General features: G+C 34.1%; 2 protein-coding genes across 7 annotated transcripts in view; one reads left to right on the top strand and one right to left on the bottom strand.

Annotated features, from left to right (window-relative positions):
• LOC106872003 (uncharacterized) overlaps positions 1-11,388 on the top strand; it is a 21,876-nt gene extending 10,488 nt beyond the window's left edge. Inside the window, exons 3-9 of one of the 2 annotated variants that reach the window (XM_014918806.2) lie at positions 292-449; positions 1,616-1,755; positions 3,368-3,482; positions 4,458-4,572; positions 6,196-6,299; positions 8,221-8,298; positions 9,767-11,388. In XM_014918806.2, coding sequence (XP_014774292.1) covers positions 292-449; positions 1,616-1,755; positions 3,368-3,482; positions 4,458-4,572; positions 6,196-6,299; positions 8,221-8,298; positions 9,767-9,895 — 839 coding nt within the window. In that variant the 3' untranslated portion in view covers positions 9,896-11,388. Of the gene's footprint in view, positions 1-291; positions 450-1,615; positions 1,756-3,367; positions 3,483-4,457; positions 4,573-6,195; positions 6,300-8,149; positions 8,299-9,766 lie in introns of both variants that reach the window. The other variant, XM_014918805.2, reaches the window with a different exon arrangement.
• A 1,562-nt stretch (positions 11,389-12,950) lies between these two features.
• LOC106872002 (G patch domain-containing protein 2) lies at positions 12,951-25,649 on the bottom strand. Of its 5 annotated transcripts, none has more exons than XM_014918800.2 (7): positions 25,544-25,649; positions 21,839-22,557; positions 18,143-18,216; positions 16,867-17,063; positions 15,622-15,666; positions 14,993-15,128; positions 12,951-14,872 (listed from the first exon to the last, which is right to left on the bottom strand). In XM_014918800.2, the coding sequence occupies exons 2-7, from the start codon at positions 22,549-22,551 to the stop codon at positions 14,724-14,726; spliced, it is 1,314 nt and encodes a 437-aa protein (XP_014774286.1). In that variant the 5' UTR covers positions 22,552-22,557; positions 25,544-25,649; the 3' UTR covers positions 12,951-14,723. The 5 variants fall into 5 exon arrangements, with proteins under 5 accessions (XP_014774286.1, XP_014774290.1, XP_052822518.1 ...); XM_014918804.2 differs by lacking the exon at positions 25,544-25,649 and adding an exon at positions 24,590-24,737; XM_052966558.1 differs by lacking the exon at positions 25,544-25,649 and adding an exon at positions 23,932-23,973.
• Positions 25,650-26,032: the final 383 nt, after the last annotated feature.

Here is a 26,032-nt window from a genome sequence, read left to right as displayed (position 1 = left end):
CATTCTCATTTTTATATATATAGATATATATATACACACACACATACATATATATGTATCTGAATGTTTCATTTGGTGGTGTTAGTGCAATAATATGAGCAAATAATTAAATAATACACAAAACAGCAAGTATGTTTATTCTAAGTGAAATCTTTCTTGCTCCCTATTTCACTTACAAAGGATTTTAACCCAGAATTAATTTATAGCAATATTTTCACATATACATAATTAAGCAACTCCTTTAAATAATTTTCATGATTGTTGTAATAATGATATTTGGCTATATTTCAGGCATGTTTCTCTGCTCTATTGCAAGCATGCTTCAAGGACATGGTGGAGCAGTTGAAAATACCTTGATCTACCATTCTGCTAATCTGATTGATCAATCCTACTTGTCTGGCATTCTTGGAGGGCTGTTTATGGGAGCTGGTGTGGCATGTGCTGGAGCTGTAAGTCTCTAGAATCTCGATAATAACACTATCTTTTATCTTTCTCTTGTTTCAATCATTGAAGAGTTTACTCGAATATATCAACTCCAGTACTCAGTTTTTTTTGTTTTTAAGTTTGGTACTTACTCTATCTCTTTTACTGAAATACCAAGTTACAAGGACATACACAAAGTAGAGCAGTGAGGTGATAAACACACACACACACGTGCTTCAACACAGTTTCCACCTACCAAATTCACTCATAAGACATGGTTCTAGTAGAAGACACTTGCTCAAGGTGTCATGTGATAGGATTGAACCCAAAACCTTTTCTGGCTGCAAAGTGAAATTCTTAACAATACAGTCGTGCCTGTACCTATAAAAAAACAGATTTTTTATCTACAAAGATCATTAATACTTTAAAATATAACTTTTTAAAAAATCTAGTAGAATCTTTTGAGCCTTGAATAGAATACCTTGTGGTATTTGCTCTGGTCCCTTATGTTCTGATTTCATCTCATCCTTTTGCCAGTGACAACTGATGTTAAGAAGGCTAAGTTGATCATGGTAGGATTTCATCTCAAAACCATATAAAAAAAAAACAAACAAACTTACATATCTATCTCAATGAAATCCTACCATGATCAACTTAGCCTTCTTAACATCAGTTGTCACTGTTGTTTAGCATCAGTTGATCATTGATCATGCAAATCTATGCTCAAAGGCATTCAATTTTTTATCATACTAGCTTACCTTTTTCTGTCAGTGTATCTAGAAATACATTATCCAATGTGTCCTTCATTTTCTAAATTGTGAACAGTGGACCAAATCTAGGTCATATGAAGTATCTAGCCCATTGCTGTGCCATATATGTCTATGTGTCAAGTAAACTGTGAGGGAGCATCTTCCCGGTCACTTAACCTGCTAGAAATAGAAATAAAAATCTTCTTTAAATCACACCTTATTGCCTTATAAAATGACTTATTGGATAATGTAATCATAGATACACTACCTGGCAAAAAGATGAGATGAAATCAGAACATAAGGGACCAGAGCAAATACCACAAGGTATTCTGTTCAAGGCTCAAAAGATTCTACCAATTCTACATCCTATAACAATTATAGCAACAAACTAACAAATTAAGACAGGAAACTAATTTCATTTTATCTTTTCACATTTTCTCCAGTGTCCTGTTTCTATGTTTGTTCAACTGGGTTCAGGTGTACCTTATGCTCTTTATGTATTCCTTGGGGCTTACTGTGGTACAGTTTTATATGATGTTATTCCTCCTCTTGCTGCTAAAAGTAAAACATCCAGACAAACTTAGTAAGTAACCATATAATATTTTCTAAGACTTTTGTTGTCTTTGTATCATTTCTTTATTTGCATTAGTTTTAGGACAGACAGGCTCACAGTCTCTTTGCAAATCCTTCCAAACAAGAGGATAGCAATAATGAGGTAAATTATAATGCAGTTAATTTTTAAGTGGTATATTGTTAGTGGTATATTTTATTTTGAATTGATCACTGAACTCTATAAAATGGTAGGGATACCAAGTTCTAGCTGAAAATTAGAGCAGTAAAATAGCAGAATTCAGTGAAAGTAGTGATGTTTTACATTGACAAAAATTTAAACAAATTTTGTGTTGTGAAGAAGAGAATTCTAGAGTTTCAGATACTTATCTTTGTTTGAGGAGAGAGAAAAAAATGTAGAAATGCAGTAGCTTAGTTCTTAAGTCACAAATGAAGAAGTGAATAAAGAAGAGAGTAGTCAAGGATGGTTAGTGTGGGAAGAGAAGAGAGAAAAATGAGAACTGATGTGAGTAGGTTGTGAGTTAAGCTGTAGGAGTGGGAGGAAGTAATATAGAAGAAAGGGGTAGAAGAGCTTGTGACAAGATTCAGATCAACTGAAAGGAGAGGGAGGTGGTTAGGACCAGGTCAAATGAAGTGGGGGAAGTGAGAAAGCAAAGTGGGATATGGCCAAATGGAAATATATATATATATATACACAACGAAAAAAATGAGATGGTAAAGGTAGTTAGCAGAGGAATGTGATCTGTGATCGTTACATTATTATTACACTTATGATCATTGGTCTGTATGTAAAGAATAAAATGTTTGTAGAAATGGAGGGAATGATAAAGACAAAATTGTTCAGAGGAAGGATGGACAGATATGTATAAATCTTTGTGACAAGAGATAAGAACATGAAGATGGAAATGATAGCCATATCATCATCATCTGTTTTTCATACTGGCATGGGTTGGATAATTTGACAGGAGCCAATGAACTAGAGGACTGCACCCAAACTCTAATGTCTGCTGTGGCATGATTTCTATGGCTGAATGATCTTATTGCCAACCACTTCACAGACTGTACTAGATACATTTTTTTTAGATGGCACTTGCATGAGTGAGCTCAGCAAATAACTTATAAGACATGACCCTTCAACTGAGGTGAGTGTAGTGTTGAGTGGGGGTGGATTTATGCAAGGTAATGAAAGTTTAAAGTATGATAGAGAGACAGGAACAGGTGTCTTGCTGTAGAAATGATACATGGCTGTCCTAGTTGGAAAAAAAGAGAAGATGGTAGTGCGTGTCAGGGCATATCCTCAAGTTACAGGAAAAGTTAATATGAGAGAAGTAGTCCAGAGGACTGCACAGGGTAAATAGGTAGGTAAGTTCATTTAGGTAATTATATTGAAAACATTTGTATTTCATCCCTTTTTGAATTAATTTTATGCATTTTTTTTCACATTAATTGGATGCAAAAAGTATTTTAGCTAAATAGTTTTGTGTGTCTCATATTAAGAATCAAAGAGTAGCATGTGCATTGCAAGACTGAATTTGACCATATGTTATAAATACCTATTTTATATCTATTTAGAAATTATAGTGGAATCACACTTAAAAAAAAATATTAATCATTTTTAATTGTAGTTTACATTACTCCATGTCGACACCTTACTTCAATGTGGCAATGCCTTTAGCTGTAATCCTGGCGACTGTAACGTTTTTCTTAGAGCTTCATAAGCCTTGGCAGAATGAATATTTGGTAAGTGTCATTGTTACATTGAAATTTAGTGTTACAACTTTTACTCTTGATACTTTATTCATTTTTATATTTCTTGAAAAAAAAAGAGTTTTCTCAAAGTTGAACTTTTAATAAAGAATAGCTCCAAAGATAATTTAAATTTATATGAAATATCTTCACAAAGACAAGCATTTGATATGGGAATTATAAACATAGAGCTGGGAGAAAGAACCATGTTCTGGTTTATTTTTACCAAAATATGATCTTTCACACTTTTCTTTTACTTGTTTCAATCATTAGACCGTGGCCATCCTGGGGCACCACCTTGAAGAATTTTAGTTGATCGAATCATCCCCAATACTTATTTTTTTAAAGCCTGGTGCTTATTCTATTGGTCTCGTTTGCCAAACTGCTAAGTTATGGAGACTTGAGCACACCAGTGCTGGTGGGGTACAAACATATTTAAGAAATGAATCTGTAGTGAGTCTATGTTTGGGACAACGAATTTAATGTAGGATAAACTGTCACTCCAGCCTAAATTAGACCAGGGTGCATAATTAAAATGGAAACAATCCTCAAATTGTCTAGCCATTAAGGAAGCTGCAGTAACTGTTGAAGCTTCTTACTTTATTCAGTCTTTTAGAAGTTTTGAATTCAGCATTGCAATCTAATAAAATATTCTTTAATTATACGGTGCTCCTACACATTGCAGTAATAAGTGGTCTCTATAAATGGTTACTATTTACAGTTTGGTGGACTTAACTATAGAAAATTAAGTGTCTTGGCCACAAATATAGCCCAGTAACAGTGGTGAGACACAGACTGTTTGGTTTCTCAGTAATCCAGCACTTTATTAATTCAGTCATTTGTCACTTCTGTCTTATAAGCAGTGGAGTTAACATACTTATTATCAAGAAAGAAAGCTAAATAAAATATAAAGATTATGACGAAACTTTAATGATTTGATATATTATACATTCTTTTTTATTTAATTAGGTTAGATTTGGTGGTGGAAGCTGGTTATTTGCTCCAGTTTGGTCTCCATATCTCATTGGAATTTCAACTGCCATATTGCAACTAATTCTTATAGGAAGTTTTAACAAAGTTATCAGTAAGTCTCACCTTTGCTGTTGTATTTATATTTTTTTGTTATCAAGGTATAATCTTTCATGTTTAAATGAGATATCATTCTGGTTCAGAGTCAGTGGCTTGGAGAGGATGTGTAAAATTTTCAGTTTTTACTGTTTCTCTTTACAACAGTAGAAGCAATTCTTACAAGAGAGACTTCATCTAAAATATCTCAATAATATTTTGATGACGTTTTCAATGAATTATTCTAAATTAAGAATTAAGAAGCTGTAGAAGCCATGCCAAAATTGGAACATATGAGTGTGACATGGTCCTTAAATTTGTTTAGGCTGGCAGTAATTTAGAATAAGAACTAACTTCAACTGTAAAGACCTGTCCAACACATGACAGCATGGAAAGAGGCTGTAAGAAGAAGATGTTGATGACAGCACTGATGATGGTAGTTGTAAGGTAATTAATATTGATGATTAAGTTGACAAATTTTGTTAGGGCTAACAGAGAAAAAAAAAATAGGGGTAGGTGGTGGAAGGATGTTTTATTCTAATCTCTCATCTGTTGTTAAAAATCATGAGGATAAGTTAGTCACAGAGAAGGGGTACTACTCTTGATCTTTACAGGTCCTCCTATTGTAGTGGGTTTGATGTGATTGGTGTTCACTTTGAATCTCTAAAGGTTGATGCCTCCAGGAAAATTTAAGTGTAGAGTGTATTCCTGAAGATAATATTCTGGTTGGAAGGATTGGAAAAATTGTCTGGATGTGGTGAATGAGATACAGTGGTGAGGGTAAGAGGAAGAAAGAGACAGATGTATCAAGTAGGCCTAGGTGGAGGGAGTCTGTAGCTAAGCAGTTCCATGACAAACAATTGTAGTAGCAACAACAGAGACAGAGAATGGAAACAGCTCATCTTTTAGTCAGTGGTTGTAGTGTGTCGGTGAGTAAATTTTTGTAAATCAATCAAATGACCTGTTTTGGGGTGTAATTTAAGATGTTTGTGTAACAACATCACTGTTCTAGATATGTAAGCTGTACTCTAATGTTTGTCTTAGTAGGTCAGCAATTAATCAGAGTTAAAGTCTTTTATGGCCTTGAAGTGGAAGATTTATCTCTGAGATGCAGTTTTGGCAGTTATATATTCAACTGTGAGGCCTGTTGTCCTGACTTTGTTTTTCATGTGTAGAGAGTGCAAAACTGTTTTCCTTGATGTGTGTAGTGATTATGTCTTTATTCTGTTGAAGATTAAGTTGCTAAGTCTTCATTGGAAGATGTTTGCGGTTTTTGTTTGTGGAAGTAGTGTTGGTCTTGAATGAGGTGACTAGGTTACATCTAAATAGTGCTTGTGTACAGGGACTTAAGAAGGAATGAAGGATGCATATTAACTTGAAAAATAGGTGGCTGTCCATTTTCTTGGTTGAAGGATTAGCTTTAAATACAATCCACTTTGTGACAAAATATATAATAAAAAAAATTGAATTTGAATTGCTTTCAATATTGAAAGATACTGAAAAAAATACACTCGTGTAATAAATATTTATAACAAACTGACACATATTTACAAAGAACAAACAAATACACACTCCCATAATGCAAATAAACACACACAAACACACACACTCACTCTCTTATATATTTAAATTTCTTTTATAGCAAACAGTGAAGTTTTTACTGTTATCAATAAAACATTGATGAGTATTTTTAAAAAAGGAAAACTTCCATCAAAGTCTTCTAAAATTTCAACTGAGTACTTCTGGGTGAGTCCTGCTTTTGACATTTAATATAGAAATTATCTACTCTTTAACTTATCAGTTTTCAATTCAGCAAACATCAGACATGTTTTTGTAATTTTAGTTGAATTAGAATGATGAAATTCAAATATTGATTTAAATACTGTATTTTATGTATTAAGTGAACGAGATGGAGAAGCTGACATAATATTCATTCATATCTTCTTCCATATTATTAACAATGAAATAAATATTGTTGTTTAGTTTCAAGTTAGACCTGATTAAGCTGACCTCTGATTGATATTTTCATGGGCATAATGTATCCAAGATTACATGATTCAATGTGTTCTTCCTTTTTTTAAGATGTTAGGATGTTATTTGTGGAGATTTTGTTGCTATTTTGAGCAAGTTGTTAGAAAAACATAGAGGCTTTCTCATTTGGCATCTTCTTATTGGTTATATTATATGACTGAAAACCTTTCCACTCTGTGCATATACAAAATATCCCCCCTCCAAAAAAAAAAAAAAAAAAAAGCACTGCTGCTGGCATCATGTAAAAAGCACCCAGCACACTTTATAAATTGGTTGGCAGTAGGAAGAACATCCAGCTGTAACAACAATGCCAAACAGACAATGGAGCTTGGTATGGATCCTGGCTTTGCCAGCTCCTGTCAAACTTCCACCCTGTGCTAGTATGGAAAATGCATGTTAAATGATGATGATGACAGTGGTTATTGTCATAATTGTAGGTATAGAAGCTATGTTGACCATTGGTAATAAACTATCTAACCCATTGAAATGTAGTGGTTCTATGTGGAAATTGAGATGGGTTGGCCCACTCTATCCATCAGGAACTTGCCTCCACAGTAGTTATGGCTATTTGGTTAAGAAGCTTGCTTCCCAACCACATGATTTCAGTTTCAGTCTTACTGTGTGGTACCTTGGGCAAGAGTCTTCTACTATAATCCTAGGCTGACCAAAGCCATGTCACTGGATTTGGTTCATGGAAACTGAAAGAAGCCCATTGGCTGTGTGTGTTGCTTTGTCTTGACATTACATGACAAGTTGTGAGTGTCACTGTCATTCATTTCCAATATTCTGTAGAAACGTGTCTGACCATAGGGAAATATTTCTTTCTTGGAAACAGGTGAGGGCTAGTGACAGGAAGGGCATCTGGCTGTAGAAAGTCTGCCTCAATAAATTCTGTCCAACCTATGCAGGCAGTGAGAAGTGGGCATTAAAACGATGCTGCTGCTGATGATAATGTTTCACCAGGCATATGATGTATTTTTGTTGTGAATTGATTTCTTTTAATTATGGAAATGTTAATGACTAGCATGAATTTGGATGAAACTAATGACTGTTAAAATACCATTATTTTTACTAATTATAAAAATATTTTAACTAGTACATTACCATTTTTGCCAACTCTGACAGTCTTTATATTATTAGTATAATATCTTGGAGAAGCCAGATGGCTTAATGGTTAGGGTATTCAACTCATGATTGTAAGGTTGTGAGTTCAGTTCCCAGCAGCTTGTTGTGTCCTTGAACAAGACACTTTATTTCTCATTGCTCCAGTTCAATCAGTTTGCACCTGCAATTCAAAGGGCCAGCCTTTTCACATTCTGTGTCACACTGAATCTCCCTGCGAACTATGTTAAGAGTATGTGTGTCTGTAGAGCACTCAGCCACTTGCATGTTAATTTCACAAGCAGGTTGTTCCATTGATCGAATTAACTGGAACCATCAAATTTGTAATTGACAGAATCATACTCTCCCTGGAATCATGTTGTAGTTCTAACTTTAACTGTTGTATTCTTCTTAATCTATAGTAATAAATCACCATATTATTTCTATTCTGCAATAATTTTCAGATATTTTTTAGTCTTGGACTAATACTTGGAGCTTATTTTTCATCATTTCATTCATATAATTATGAATACAGCCGAGTTACGAGAAACCAAGCCTTTTTCGGTGGTGTTCTAGTATCTTGGGGATCAATGATGGCTGCAGGATGTTACATGTAAGTATAGTTATATTTATCTTATATTACAATATGTAACCAAAGCATTATTGATTATGAGTTTCTGTTGGACGAACTACAGATTCACTGCATTTACAATAGCATCAGTGATCAGGGTTGTTATAACTTGGGTGCAAAAAATACCATTAGGAGTTTTTGTTTCTAAGCATTGGTTATCAGTTGTTCTTAATGTTTACATCTTTTGCTGAAATACACGCATACACATATGCATGCGCACACACTTACACACAACACACACACCTTTAATTTTTACATCTATTTTTCCATGCTAGCGTGGGCTAGATGAATATATTATTGCAACATTGTTTTATAGCTGAATGCTTGTTCTGTCACTAACCCTGTGAATGATTTGTTGAAGGAGATATGAGAACATCAACACTTGTAGCTCAGCAATTTTCAAAGAACACAAATGTAAATATATATATATATATATATATATATATATCATTTAATTTACGCAGTCTTTAAGGTAAGAGCTACTAATAGCTTCTTGCCACTGAGGCATTGAGATTAGGCAGGTTTATATAACGTGCCTTGTGTCTCTTCACGGCCACTCTTGCACCCATTTCCCAGTAAGAAATGTTTCTTTATATAAACAACAATTAAGTGTTTATGGTTGATCAACTTCTGCTGCTGCTGTCTATGTTGCCACCATCACCACCACCACTACTACTACTACAACAATAACATTCTGTTACTGATTTGTAACAGAATGACCAAGCGTTCAGTCTTGTCAGAATAAGTTGATGTTTATGCGATGTCTTATTCAAGGAGTGGAGAGTACATATGTTGAGAATAAGAACTTGTAGCATTTGTTCTGATCCTTTACTTGCTGAGTTCAAATCCTGCCAAGGTTAACTTTACCTTTCATCTTTCGAGTTTGTGGACTACTGCCTCCCTCTACTTAGACTCTTTTCCTCCCCCTCCTACAATAACAACAACAAACATTGGGGCAAAGCATAGCTCTCCAATCTGTTAGATCCTGACAAAACAACCTACCCATGCTACACGGTAAGCAAACTTAAAGATAACGAGATAGATGTGCTCTCACACTCATGAAAATTTTAAGCAATGTATAAGTCAACCCTTCCTGCACATATATTCTTTTCTACTCTAGGCACAAGGCCTTAAAATTTTGGGGAGGGAGCCAGTCGATTAGATTGACCCCAGTATGCAACTGGTACTTAATTCATCCACCCCGAAAGGATGAAAGGCAAAGTCGACCTCAGCGGAATTTGAACTCAGAATGCAAAGACTTTCCCCACATATATTGTAGCATGATGCGATCCTTGAACCCATTAGATTCTGTCAAACCATCCAACCCAAACCAGTTTGGAACATATATGTTAAAAGATGATGATGATGATATATGTATATAATGAAGGTATATGTAAAACAAAAATTGCACTTCAACATCTTAAGTAATTCTAAATTTTTCTACTTGCAGTGGTCATGGTATATCTGGTATAATGCTTCTCTCCAAATTATCATTTGTCATTGTTCCAGCTCTGTGGGCTGGTGGTTTTATTGCCACATCACTTCTACAATATTTTTAACATCAACCATAATTGGTTGATGTTATTCTGAATAATAATTGACTGTTGAATTTTTTCCTGTTTTTCAATCTTGGACATTCAGCTCACCTTACTGTGATACCTTTATGCATTGTTGAGGGTATGGGTTTAGAACAATTCTCTCATCAGTGCAATGTTGGAAAAGAAAAAAAAAACATACATAATTGCTGATATTCATTTATTCAAATAACATTGTTATTTCTCACAAGTAAAAACAATATTTTGGTTCTTCATAATATAATCTGCCCAAACATGTTTCATGTATAATAAAGCATATATGAATGTGTGTGTGTGTGTGTGTAGTGTGTCTTTTGCTGTGTGAGGAAAATGAAAGCTTGTGTATCATGTTTACCTATTCATGTTTTGAGCCATATCACTTGTTGCAGATACCCTTGAGAAAGGAATGAGCTGCTTGCAATCCCATTTCTCTTTCCTATAACAATGAAATCATATAGTTGTGTAAATGTGATTACACTTTGCAGGACAGAACTATAGGGTTGAAAGAACTCATTTGAACTGATTCTTGTGTCAATAACAGTTATTTCACTTACATCACAAATGAATACCTTTTGGTGTAAACATAAGCTTTATTTATCTCATATAAACCTTACAGCTTATACCTATACAAGAAACTAACATGTAATGTTCACCCCACATGCAATGAATTGTTGAAATTCAGTGTAGTTGTTTAATATTATATAAAGTAATAGTAAACCAAATTAATGTAGCATTGCACTAACTGAAGAATTGATCATTCATAAACTGTATATTGGTTAATATTTTTAATGCTCACAACATCCAGCTATGAATAGGTGCATTTCACTGATGCAAAGACTCAGAATATTATATAATTGATGTTTCATTAGATGTCACTGCTGAGTTTAAGACCCTTGAGCAGCTTGGCCTCTGATAGTTCTTTGCAATGATACCAAGGAATCCAGGTAGAAATGTAAAGTTAACTGAGAATGTCTATTGTATTGGTGTTTTCTTGGCAGTATCACCTATGATATATTTTGAAGTCTTATCAGCTCTTCTCCATGGACATGTACATAGACTCATCAGTATTGTTTTAACATCTGTTTCTCTATGCTTACACAAATCAGACAGAATTCATTGAGACAAATTTTCTATGGCCAGATGCCCTTCCTGTTGCCAACCCTTGCTTACAATTATCATGTAATGTCAAGATGAGGAAGCACAAACGTTGTGGATTCTTCTGTTGGCTTCAATGCATGAAGGTCTAACCGTATTATAGTTGTTAGACCTTCATATGCATACATAGCAAGCTTCTTTCAGTTTCTGTCTATGAAATCCACTTCTGGCTCAGGGTTATAGCAGAAGACAATTGCTCAAGGTGTCACACACTGAGACTAAACCCAAAATTACACCTGGAAAGTAAACTTCTTAACCACACAACTAATGAAACATGCTATTTATGCAATAACATAAAATAAAACTGACTGTTCATCAATAGACAGTCACTTTAATAGCTTGACTGGCAGCTTTTGTTAGGTTTACTAATTGATGGATTTCTTCTTTGTGTGATCATCCTAATGAAATTATTTCTAATTTTCCACAACTCTTGATTCCATTGGCTCACAAAGTACCTCTTATCACAGTCTTTTTCTCCGAGTTTGCTAAAAAGACATAATCGAATCAGTTGTTTTGTTACTAGATCTCATCTTGGATCTTTTCGGTTGCTGTCACAGATTTCATATTTTTTCAGTTTTGTTTCAGTTGTTTTCAAATTTGGGATCCCAATTTAATTTTGTATGGTAATTGTGAAAATGACATTCATTTTTGCCTTAAATTAATAGCTTTTAAAATTTGCAAGTATTGGGTAGTTTTAGCCAATCAAAAATCACCATTATACACATGACCATAAATCTCACATTAGTAACAAGCAAAGCTGAAGTTTGATATTTCCACTACTGCAATTTTTGATGAGTGATATTTTGTGCCTGTGTTATTTCTGTCAGTCATTTTGTAACACAGAAAATGCTGGCTTTCAATTCCTGTTTTCTGATTTGACTAAAAACCATCAAATGTTGAACCTTGATAACATAATTTTTCTGGGAATGAATCCTAAATGTGGATTCAGTGTGAAAAATCACATCAATATACCTAATTTGAAAATTTTCAAACCTGTGACAACCCAAAAGATCTCACTTTCCACTTGCAAAGCTAGCTATATTGTCTTTTGGAGGTGAGTCCTCGTTTACTTATCTGAAAAAAATTACCATAACACCAGTTTATTGGTGTTAACTTGAAGTGTTTTCTATTTTTGTTCAGTCTACTTACCTGAAAAATAGACACTAGTTTCATTTTTTAACAACACAACTGGAGCTAAAAAGTTCATCCTGCTTGTACATTACTTACCTATGTAATACCTATAGCCACATAGTGTAAAAAGTATTTCATTAGCCTAGACATATTTTACTTGTGTCTTTAAAATTCATCAGAAATATTTATATATTGAATTAGACAGGACAGTGGCCAAGGGAATGAGGTTGGATGCTTTATAGAGGTCAAAGTTTGGAATATTTCAGTCCAAGCGTGAAACACTGTCCAACAGTCAAGTTTTGTAAGTTAAATAAAATACCAGTTCAATGGTAAGAAGCAGTTTTTAAATTTGTCTACTCACTCACATATCTATCATTGTTTTAAACATCCATTTTCCTATTCTGGCATGGTCAAACAAAATTCATTGAAGCAGATGTCTTTCCTGTCACTTGCGAAGTGAGGTAATATTTCCTCATGAACAGACACATTTTCATGGAAGATTGGAAATGAAGAAAACTGTTTGTATGGCAGTGATACCCATTTACAACTATCACATGCTGTCAAGACAAGGAAACACAAACACACACAACATATATATAATTGTATGACTGGCTTCTATTAAATCATCCACTGCAAGGCTTTGGTTGGCCCAGGGTTACAGTAGAAGATTCATGTTATGCTTAAAACACCAAATTAATGATTGCAAAACACAAATTCAATTACATTAGACTTTTGGTTTCTGAGTTTATATTTATAAAAAGAAAAACGAAAATCAAGAGAATTTTAAGATTTAATTTTATAGTTGTTTTTTTAAAAAACAAAGGAATATCAATTTCAAATTACAAATATGTTTCCAAGAATTCAGAATAAATAAAATACTAAATGTCATGTAGAAACTAAAGTGGATGCATTTATCTTTGATTTACAAAAACAAATCAAATGAAAATAGTGAAATATTTTTTTTTAATTTCTGTTGTTTATGTCATCCTTGTATTTATATTTTAACCATCCATATGGTTATTCAAATTGATTTTTGTAAATTGTTAATTAAATATTCATGTGCTTAATTAGGTGTGAATCATGGAGATGAAATAGTCGTGGAGTTTGGGTCTTTCCCAAGTAGATTATCATGGTCAATGAAGCCGTACCAACCAGAATTTTAGACAGGCCATGGATTCTGTTAGCTATGCATTCAACATTGAACCATGCCTCACATAATGATTTCTTACACTGGCACAAAGCTTCGCTATTGTAGAAGAAGTATACATTGAACTGACTCCTATACACAAGTACTTACTTTGTCAACACCAAGTGAAGTGAAAGACAAAAGTGTCCTTTGCAGGATTTCAACCCAGAATGAAGTGAGACAGTTAAATACTGCAAAATATTTAGTCCAGAGCATTATTTCTGTAAATTCTCCAATTTATTAATAATGTTTTCTAATATAGGTACAAGGCCTCAGATTTAAAGAATAGATATAATTTTAATCAAACCCAGTACTTGACTGGTACTTTGTCACCCTAAGAAGGATGAAAGGCAAAGTTGACTTGACTCTGATCAGATCTGAACACAGAATGTAAAGAACCAGAATTAAAAACTGAAATGTATTCTGTCTGATGCTCTACTGAATTAATAAAAGAGATTTCTAACATTAACACATGATTAGAAATTTCTTTAGGGGATGAGTGTGTGTTTGAAGAAGGGTACAGTCAATTAATTCAATACCAATATATTACTAGTACCCATTTTATCAACCCCAGAAGGATGAAAAACAAAACTGACCCCAAATTTCAAACACTAACACATAGGCAGAATTTATAATCAATTAAATTGAACCAAGTACTTGATTGGCATAACATTTTATTGATTTCCAGAGGGATTGTAGCTCAGAGTGCAAAGAAACATAGTTAAATAAGCATAAGGCATTTTCCTCAGCACTCTACCGATTTTGCCAGTTGCAGCCCTTATTTTGAAATAACAATAAAAGCTGGAGAGTGTGGAGACAGTATATCAAAACATACAAAGACACATGACATATGTTTGGAAATGGTTTAGGGAGGGATGGAATAAATCTCAATGAAAATGTAACAATGATGTGAATAATTAATTTGAAATTTTGTTGATGAGACAAATTGATCAAATGAGCTTTGGAACCTCTAATTCATTGGCACTAAGATAGAATCCTCGTTAGGATATCTCCAAAGATAAAACTAAATAGCTTTTCCATCTTTCACTAGCTTAATCTGAGTTGTTATACATTTATTTTTTTCTGCATATATTTTATCTTCTGGTTACAAGAAGATTTAGATTTCTTATTAAATAAATAGACTGATGTACTCTGTCATCCTCAAATATAGATTTTGTGTCAAAATAACTAAAAATGATTTAATGATTTTCTTGTTTGTTTTAACTTAGATCTTATTGTTCTTTCCCTTATAACTGAGAAACATTATATATATATATATATATATATATATATATACTAAACTGTAATTTGGCAGTTCCAGTGACCAACACTTGTTTGTTGGGGGTCAAGGCTCAGGTCATCTAGATCTTATATATATCCGTTTGTATAGGTTGAGCAACACCCTCCCCTGAGAGACTATGTTCTGATCCTGTTTTCAAACTTGTGTTATGTAATAAATGGTTTCCACCATTTGATTCACTTATAGTGTCCGTATCTTCACCTTGGCACCCTATCAATGAAAAAATAAATAAAGATAATTTTCAGCCTTCATTTAGTTATAATTACAGTAATTCCAAAATATTCCAAGCAAAAAGACAACCTGAAAATACCATTTAATTCAAAACTCTACCTTCACAAGATGTAATTTTTCTTTGCCGTTTATGATCGCATGATTCGTGCCCATGTAAAGATGTCCGATGTCTCATCTGTAAAGCATTCCATTTTTGCTGTTCCTGTAGAAATCTTGACATGGAATACCCAGGAATCTAGAATTAAAATAAATCACAAAGAAAATTGATTAATAACACAACTATGTAACTGGGGAAAGAAAAAATAAACTATAAATTAAATCCTGTTTACTTTGAAACTTTATTCTAACTCAAATGATATTTGAGGTGTTACAAAATGCAAGTTGATGAGGCACAAATATTTAGGTTAAAGAACAGGTAAAAATAACCAAGGGAAAGAGAAGTAGTACATGAAAGGATTTGGAAATTGAGATCTAGTTTTGTAGTTTTCAGTTTCAGGATCAAATCATCATGAATCAGAATGAAAGAAAGATCACTCATGTACAACACAAGTATACATGAGAAAATCTATATGCAGTTGCTCACCTTGCTAGAAATAGCAACCAAACCTCCCCTACTATTGTAAAAAATAGGAGACATTCGACAATGTAGTTTGGACACATCCCCAACTAAAGAGGCTATAATTCTGTGTCCCAATGATATCAAAAGGAAGAAGTTAATATGATCTTACCTTTCCTTTTAATTTTCTTCGCCCTGAACGGATTTGTCTTCCACACTAAAATGTACATAAAAATAAAGCTATCAAAACAGCATTGGAAAAGAAAGATGAATTTTTTCTCTCTAGTTTTTACATATATGAGATAAAATGAGATCAAATTGATTGGAGAGTTAACCTCACTGATGATATTTAGATACAAGAAACTGGAACCCTGTGATTTTTATTAACAGGTTTGTGAGTACAGTTTTAACTCAAGAGAAGAACAAGTAAAGCAGCTGAAGTGATCAGATAATATATCAACTGAGATTGTTTAATGTAGAACAGTAAATTGGTGCAAGATAAGCATTTTTCAACAGGAAGCCCATGGCCCAAACAATTGGAAAAAGTACATAGAGATAATTTTTTGTGTGCAGTTTTTGACATCTTTATTAAGAAACATTTCTCATGGCCCCAGCAGACAAAATGGAAAAGGTGTTGCCCCAGAGGATGGCAAGGAAGATGTGTTGGAACAGCCACTTTGACTCACAGGGCTTGCACTTGTAGACAGTCATCTCTGCCCCGACAGCAGTGAGAGGGAATATGGTTCAGGGACCAAGAATACCAGAGGTCTCCACTGTCACAGAGCAACTAATACCTTGAGTAAATATATATTATCATCATTGTCTAATGTCCATCTTCCATGCATGCATGGGTAGGATGGATGACAGGTGCCTGCCAGGTAGAAAAAAACTACCCTAGGTACTGCAAGTAGACCAAGTTTCACATGAAGAACTGTGTGCTCCAAGTACTGGTATCTGCAGCTGTGAAACTTGGATTGTATAAATTCAGATTATCTGCTATTTGAAAATATTTGACAAATGGTGTTTGAAAAGAATATTGTGTGTGCCTTCCTTAAAACAGTAGCTTCTGCAAGAACAATAAAGCTAAAAATCTATACTAAAAACTCACTCTGTAAGACTTCATTATGTTGCTGTTAATTTGAATCCATATTCAAGTTGGATGGTGGACGACTGAAAATATGGCTGCAGGTGATCAAAGCAGATCTTATACTTGACAGCATGTTTAAATCTCAACATTCATCACTGATGAAATATTGACCAAATCCAGTCAAAAATGTGCACAATTTAATGCTAGTAACAAGGTTTGAACTCAGTAACCCTTGCATCAGTACTCCAACATCTTAATTTTTTTCTGATTGTATACCAGTTACAATACATGATACCAATATATAGAGATGATAACATCTGGTTTTCTTACCATTAACTTTTTAACTCTGGCAGTATAACTTAGCTGTGAAGATTTTGGGAGATGTTCAAATGTCCCAGTGAAAATCTTTTGAAACTCATCCTCTTTGTCTTCATCATCCATCTTATCTGTTTCCCAAATAGGAATAATGCTTGGTACTCCACAGGCAGACCCTGGTTCATAGTAGAAATCACTCTGTTCGTCATCAGCTGTAATTAATAATAGGAAAATAGAATCACTTGAAACCTGCTTGAATCCAAATTAACCCTTAATTGCATTTATGTCAGATTATCACTTTCATTTTCCAATCCAGTTTAGCTGGGGGTCTCGCAACAATCTTGAGCAATATTCTTCCTTCTTTGTTGAACATCATCTTCATCGTTTAACGTCTGCTTTCCATGCTAGCATGGGTTGGACGATTTGACTGAAGACTGGTGAACCAGATGGCTACACCAGGCTCCAATCTGATTTGGCAGAGTTTCTACAGCTGGATGCCCTTCCTAACGCCAACCACTTCGAGAGTGTAGTGGGTGCTTTTATGTGCCACCGGCACAAAGGCCAGTCAGGCGGTACTGGCAATGGCCATGCTCAAAATGGTGTATTTTACGTGCCACCTGCACAGGAGCCAGTCCAGCGGCACTGGCAACGATCTTGCTCGAATGTCTTTACACGTGCCACCGGCACAAGTGTCAGGAAGGCGACGCTGGGCACAGGTGCCATAAAAGCTATCCTTTAAAAACAATATATGGAGCAATTATCAATCTATGTATTTAACTCAAGTAAATACGGTGTGTATATATATATAAATATAAGAAAAAGTTAATTGCTAACTTTTTCCAATCAGATGCATTCTTAAATGGTGATTAATACTTTTAATTTCAAGAGAAAATTTCAATGAAACACTTACCACTTATATATAGTATCAATTTATTCTTGTTTCATGGAATCTATCAACAGGTAAGTAGAATAAGCTAGCCACAATTAAGCAACTCTGACATGGGTAGAATATGAAGTTAGATCCTACATTGACACCCTATTACATGGTCAGCAGTAGCTAATGAAGAATTATACAATTATAATGGATTTAGAAAATAGTTTCATATGATCACCAACAATATAAACCCACCTTCCAAATACTTGATAAAAACGTTTCCTTTTTCAGTTTATTTTAGAATGCTACAGGTTTATCCAGTTACTGAAATAGTGTATCACACAAACTTAATATTATCTAGTAAGAAAAATAATAGTGACACTTAAACAATGGAACAACTTTGAAGTGCAGTCTTACCTTCTCGAGATTCATCGTTGGTAATTAAACCTGCATCACTCTCGCTGCTACTCAATGAGCTGCTAGTATTGTCACTGAAAGATGAAGAAAATGGTTCAATTTTACTAAGTTTAACTCCAGAACAGATAAATATTAAGCAGGAAATTGAAATGTCCGCAATAGATTTGAATTCACAACCCATGAATTTGTAATTCAATACCTTGTCAACTTAATCATTTTATTCTTTCAAACAAATAAGTATGACAATAAGCAGGTATGTTATTCATGCTTGCACAGGTATGGTGGTATGGTTAAGAAGTTCACTTTGCAACCACATAGTTTTGAGTTCAGTCTCTCTGTGTGTCACTTTTGGCAAGTGTCTTTTACTATAGCTCCAGGCCACCAATGCCTTGAAAATGAATTCGATGGATGTCTAGCATATGTGTGTATGTGCATGAATATTGACATTGAATGGTACAGCTTGGCTCACCAAAATGGTGATAAGTTTATATTCCTTGCCTTGTTGATAGTATGACAGGTCACTTTGTGCTTCTGAAAACCTGTAGAAGAAAAAAAACCCTTACTTGAAAATCAGGTAAGAGTTTGCAACAGAAAAAGCATCTGGTCTTAAAATCCTACCTCAAATATGTCCCTTGGCCAATCCATCATATTAGAGAAAAACATATTGAATGCACAAATTATTCAAAGATATGTAGTTTGAGTATAATTTCTTTTGAAGGATAAGCTGGCTGGCTTGATCACATCATGCTTTCATTTTAAAGTTTTGTTAAACATTTGTGGATAGAATGCATCATGAATTGTTAGGGGTGGGTACTTATAAGGGTGGTAGGCTAAGGAAAATGTTTCAGATTTGAAATTGTTGAATCCCCAAAATAAATGAATATAGGATGGAAATGTACAGAGATATGTTTGACTAGACTTATCCAATCCATTCCAGCATTGGAAATGAATGGTTGGAGAGATAGATGGATGGATATTAAAACTTCAATATATGAGTTCCAGATATCACAATCTGCAGATTTTACCTTCTATCTAGTGAATTTTCAAATTACCAAAACCAATTTAGTAACCATGTGTGGAAAAGACAATATGTATTCCTGACAATATGACTATATCTTCGTTTTTCTGACAAATTCAAGAAAGAAATGAAATAATCAGAACATAAAGACAGATGAACCATCATGGTATGTTCTTAGCTATTTAATTTGCATTTATAGACAATATAAATTCATTACTATGTATACTAAAACAAAATGTATGACAGTTTTAATAATTACTGACCATAAACTAAGATAGAACCAATAAAGAAACCAATCAGGAATGGTTATTAAGTATTTTTATATGTCAATATAAAATTAGTTGGGTTTTATTCATCACCCGTTGCTATCAAACTGAAAGTTCAGTAATGTTTACACCATTTTGTATTGTTTCATCATTTGACATCTTTTTCATGGGTAACAAAAGTGACTTCAATTATGAACATTTATAGATTGCTGTAGCAAGTGCCTCTATAACACAATATCCTTTTCTACTTCAACCTAAACAACAAGGAATTAGGACTGACATCTATTTTCAGTTAGACAGAATGAGGCAAATGCAGTAATGTATCTTTCTTAATAACACAATAACTGCAGTAAGGTTTTGTCTTATAATAGTTCAGTGTAACTTTTTTTATAATTATTGACTTTGAGGAAGGGGTTGTATCCATGGTTTTTGAAGACTGTCTGTGACCAGTGGGACTGAAGATACTAATGTTACTTTTGAGTAGTTGCAAGTTGACAGCTGTGGGTTAAAATATTAGTGAAGGAATCACTGAAGACTGAACACAATATAGAAAGAAGAGAGATGAGTGTGTCAGGAGCGCCTGAGTGAATATGGTGTAAGACCAGACAACTTAGAAGAGCAGTCACTATTGAGTAGTGCTAGAAAAGGCAGAGAGATGAGACAGCATGTTTGTGACACAAAGGTTGAATGTGTTGGGATGTAACCTTGTACCAACATTCTAGTGGCCCTGAGATATCTGTGTATACAGTAGCAAAAGCATCCTAGATGTGGGAGTAGTACTTCCTTGTGAGTCTCACCAGGTTTTGTAGAAGGTAATGAGGAATGATGTATATTTTTCTGGTCCTGAAAAGGAAAGGCTATCTTTGTGATGCATATATTGCTATGTTGAGGATGTGCAATTACCAGGAGAGATTCTTAGAAACAGAGCAGTTTAGTATTTGTAGTGACCTTGTGAATTCTGGTTGTGTGCTTCACATGTTTAGAGGGGATGGGATATAAAATTGCTTTCTTGATATATGTAGTGAATGTATCTTTTGGCTGTTGAAGGCCCCAGGATTGACTAATATGACCTCATTGGAGAATGTTTTGGAAGACTCTGTTTATCAAGTCATTGACAAATTTGTCATTAGGGGTCTCAGTCACATGTGGATGATGCTTGGGTGCAGAATGTTAGTGTGGTATTATCAGTACAAGTGTAAGTGTTGCTGAATGTAACAGCAGAGAGGTTGTTGATGCTAGCATAATAACTTCAACAATAGAAAGAAAAAATAACAAGAGCACTCAAAAAGCACAAACCTCCACCAAGGCAACACCAATGTCCTCTCAACTATTAGTCAGAGATGATTTTTAAAATGAGAATATCTGAAATAAATTCAACTGCTCTCACAAACAAGAATACTAAAAATGAACCCGACTGGCTGGTACCTGATCGATCCCAATGGTAGTCATGGAATGTGAAGGTGGTTGTAGAAAATTTAGTAACAGTAATAAATAGTTTATCCTTATCTAATACAAGCCAAAGTTAACAAATTCACCATTCAAAACAGTTTCAAAGGCGGAGGTAATAATAAGTTCTACTTAGGAATTTTTAAATGAACAGCATGTGACCTTTTGGTTTTCTCTTCTCTTAAATTCCAGCCTTCCTTTAGTATTCCAGTTGTTTTAGATCGATGTATAGATGTATGTATATATGTAAATATACTGTAAAGTGTTAATATGTATGTATATATATATTATAAAAATATGCTAGTGTTATAATAATAATAATAAAAGTGGAAGAATGTTAGTACGAACCTCCGCACAGAGTAAATCATAAACGTTGTTAAGATGAAAAACCGAATAGTTAAATCCTTCACCCATCCCCACACAGGTGAATTACGACAATCAAAGACCTCTCTTTACATCCCAAAATAGATATGGTTAAGAATTGATAAGGTCAGTACATCAAAGTCCTCTTCTAAAATAGATATTGTTCAGAAAGACAGTATAAACTGAAAAATTCAGCTGAATCAATGAATGGATACCAGTTGTTGATATTTTGAAGGTTTCTAACATGAAAAGTAAACGTTAATGAATAAAGTCACACAACATTTTTCTTTTTCTTTTTTTGTTTTGTTTTTGAGAGAGAGAACAAGTGTAGACAATGAAACTCTACAACACACACAAAAAAAAGAAAAGAAAAGAAAAACACCCCACCCATCACGTATACAAACACGTGAGTAATTGGGAGAAGTAAACAAAAATAAAACATGATGGCTCGTGTTAACTTGCTGGAACCAGTCAAAGAGAGTTCCTTTACGGGTTCCAGTTAACATTGCCCATGCTGGAGCACGATAACATATCAAAACTTGTCAACGTATCAATAAACAAACATAAAATACACAAACAAATACAAGTAATCTTTCAACTTACTGATTGAAGGACGAAAGTTCGATTTTTCTGATATCACCACTGTTGCTTCCATTCGTACAAAAAAAGTCATACTTGCGACTTCGTTTTCGTTTCCCCGGTAAAATGTTCATAGCGTCGTCTGACTCGGTTAAACATTTTAAATTCATGTTGCCATCGTGAAACATCCTCTGTCGCGTCGAGATCCGTGAACCTTTGGTTTTACACCGAGTCAGAGTAAAGTGGTCGCAGGAGATCGGGTCGACAGTCATACTGCGAAATTTTCTCCGTCTCCGTTGCGTGTCAGTCGGGGAAAAAGTTTCTGGTACGGAATCGGATTCCACAGGTGGAACCATAGCAGGAAGAGGAAGTCCTATTTGGGATAGATGTTTAACAACGTCCAAGTCATCCGAATCACTGTGCTGAACAACACTCTGGATGTAGTCTTTAAAAGCTTCATCTAAACTGCTTTCTGAGGCTTCGCTGAAGTTGCCACTTTCCCATATCAAGTTGGTGTTCGACCGCCGTTTTCGGGGTTTTTTCTTCTTGTAATGCCTTCTGATAATGGTCGGTGCCGAATTTTCTTCCCCATTGTTCCTGGATGTTTCTTCAAGAGCATTGGTTAAATCTTGAACTAATTCGTCCATTTTCTCTAAGTTACATGTAGACAAAACATGTAAGTTTTGGAACTCTCTTACGATGTAATTCTCCATTTGCTGCCTGCTTCCATCACACATGTCAAACTATAAAACAAATAAAGAAAATCAGGAATATTCTGAAATTAGAAGAAGAAAAAAACAAACGAAATAAACCAAAGAAAACTTTCCGAGCGATAGGATTGTTTTCTCCTCCTTATTTCAGTACGCAGAAATGAATCTACAAAAACATTACAAATAGATACTGAAGAAACCTCACAAACATTAAAACATGGAAGATTAAACCGACCACTTGCAGCAATCCAACATGCATAAACACATGCACCTACAACGATAACCTCACCTCTTCATACAAATAAACATCAGTAAAGCGACTGACAAACGGAGTGAAAAATCTAAGTTGTTGTTTCATAACCGCTATAGTTTATCGTCATAGATATTACATAATAATAATAATAATAAAACGTATCGCACTATCTCCTTCATAAACCTGAGCTACTGCGACTGTAAGAAATTGAAGGTGTAAAACGAGCAAACTATTAGATTAATTGTAAGAGCCTTACACTCGATCATAGCATTATTATTGTCATAGAAAGTACAGCATCAGTGGGAAGCAGCAATAATGCACGCACAACTTCAAAGGAGATGCAATGTAAGCTCTATCTCCTCTCCATATGGTTATTTACGAAGACAACTAAATTCATACAAAGCTGGCCAATCGAAATACACAGCAGAATTCTTTATAGAATATTTCAGGAATAACACGGTGGAAATCGTAGTTAACTACTATTTAAAGCACTTTGCAAACTTAGAAAACCATTCAGAAAGTGTAAACATGGATGACTGGATTTAAGGTGAAAGTTAGATAATGACTAGATTTAGGACACTTGCATTTATTCTTCACTTGACGATACATCAAGGTAGCCTCAACGCGATCACTCGCCATGCTAGAAACAGTAGTCAAATCTCCCATAATCATAAGATTACATTTGTTGTCTTAGAGATAGTGTTTTTAAATAAGAGAGGATGAGCACAGAACGTCTTTGATCAAAGGCTAAACCATGGTGGGAGTCATTAAATGGCTGTACGATCTGCTAGAAAGAAGTAACATTAGATAATGTGACCCGACAAAAAAAAAAGAAAAGAAAAAGGTGGTGTTCACGACTGGATTATTTTTTATCATAACTTTTTCCGGTCCGACCTGGGGTCTAAACAATAAATCATCCTCTTGTATTTCAAGAATTGTGTCGCAAGTGAGGAAGCAGAATTATAGAAAACAATCCATATTAGAAAAGTTATCAAAAATAAAAATAATTGCTGAATTTGTATACTATATATATATATATATATATATATATATATATATATAGTATACAAATTCGGCAATTACATATAGATATATATATAGGTCGCCTATATATATATATCTATATCTATAAATATATATATTCACACACTCACAAATAAACAACGTTTTCTTTCAATCATTAGAAGTGACAAAAATAGTCACTATTTTTGTCACTTCTCGAGCAAGTTCACAGTAAAGAAATAAACAAACATTAGATATTTCTCACGGATTTACTCGGACAAAGGTTTCACATTTCAGTAATGAATTACTTTGGGAGGGACACTATTACAAATCGCCAATCCCCTCACTGTTGATATCCCAAACAAAAGTTTGTCGATAAGAAAACAAATTAGCTTTAACTGAAAATAAAATAGTTGTGCTGATAACATCGTTAATAACGATTTACTACATAAGCATAAGATTTATGGTGAGATGAAATGTGATTTCGTGAGGTTCATGCTTTTCTGAAGCATATAAGTCATATAAATGAAATGCAAATAATGCCACAAACCATTATAGTCGAAAAGAAAAATAGGTAGTTAACGGTATTTATGTAATTGTCTAGAGAAATGAAAAACAAATTTGGCCTCGGTGACATCTGAACCGAGAAACCTGTGATACAGAAAGAGAAACTGTTAGAGGATTTATTCCAGGTTGAAGTTATTTCATTATATAGACATGCAGTTTGAAAATCTTAAGAAGCTCTGACGTTCATGTATTTCCCAAGAGTATTAGGGTTGGAAGTTATAACATGACATGAAAGAGACTTACGTATTTTGGTGGCAAGGGGTGCTGTTGATTTAATCGCTTTATATCAATCCCTTTCTTCGATGAGATAGATATTTCGTACTGATATATTTTAGTCGACTAAAACTATTCCATTGTACTTTCTTTCTGTTTAAGTACTATTTGTCTAATATTTACACGAGTGCGCGTGTGTACACATAACTATCACAATAAGAAAGAAAAAATAACGAATTAACACAGAAAGTCTCAATCTGAAGTTGGTATATCATTACTGATTAGTTACAAAACAATTTATGGAAGAGAACCCATTAATTCTTTATTCTAAGTACTGAGTGTATGTTTCAAGGAGTACATACACGCGCACAAACACATACACGTGGAAGTGTACACACACTCACACAGTTGCGGACAGATGCATTAAAATTAAAACTAGTCACTAAATAAATATAGCTTCAAGTATTGAGTGCTATATTTTGTATCAGTAAGCAAGCTTTGTACTTGTGATTAAAAACAAAGCATTATAAGCAAGCATGCATATTCATACACACACACATATATGATACATACATCTATCTAATAATTGACAGATTGTCTAATTAGAAAGGCGCCCCACTTTTGCGATCTCTCGATGCAACGATATTAAACTTAACTTATTGCTAATGTTTTAATGGGTAAACAAAAAATAGGGTCTGATCATCACTACTTCCCATTCCTTTCCCGCCCTCTAAATATCTCGGGTTTCATACCTGTATAAAGAAATATTATAGAACAACAAATGGTTAATTCGCTTGTGGTGGTACCTATCTATCTTTGTACGAAGTTTTCGTTCCTTTGTTTCTTATTTTTGCGAAAAAAACTAATTAATCGTCAAAGGTATTTACGTGGAAAACAATTGAGATGCAAAGAAAAGAGGCAAGGAAACCAACATAAAGACGAAAATGAAAATAAAGCAAGAAGTATGTAAGCTGATCTACTCACAACAAATGCTGCTGTCAAAAGTGTAATAGAAAACTCGTGACCTTCTCAAGTCTCGCAATTTCTCGTTTACTTTCACACTTGCCATTCACGTCTGTCAGTCATTCAGTCAATAGTTCTTAGATGTTTTCATTCTGATACTTATCTTTACGCTACTACCTTTTTTGAAAAACGTGACTGTCGCAGAACGCGTTTCCTATTTTCCTAATACATAAGTGGTTTTGCGTTTTGACCAGAAATTATTTATATATTTTTCTATAATATAATATTAGGATAAAAATTTTATAAGAATTTATCAAGTAGTTAGCGTGAAAAAACTTCATAAGGAAAACAAAACCATCATTTTTTCCCCCCATAAATATATAAAATTTAATTTATATAAGGGCATTACTATACAATAATGCCTCACGCTTAGAGGGACTCCATAAGTAAAAACTACCAAAATAAGCACATTTTTACCGATCGCGAGGGAATGCAACTTTCAAAACTAGT

This window comes from Octopus bimaculoides, chromosome 3 (assembly GCF_001194135.2).
Source record: "Octopus bimaculoides isolate UCB-OBI-ISO-001 chromosome 3, ASM119413v2, whole genome shotgun sequence".
Classification (NCBI taxonomy): domain Eukaryota; kingdom Metazoa; phylum Mollusca; class Cephalopoda; order Octopoda; family Octopodidae; genus Octopus; species Octopus bimaculoides.
The sequence above is the reverse complement of the archived record's forward strand: the minus strand, read 5'-3'. Positions and strand labels throughout refer to the sequence as shown.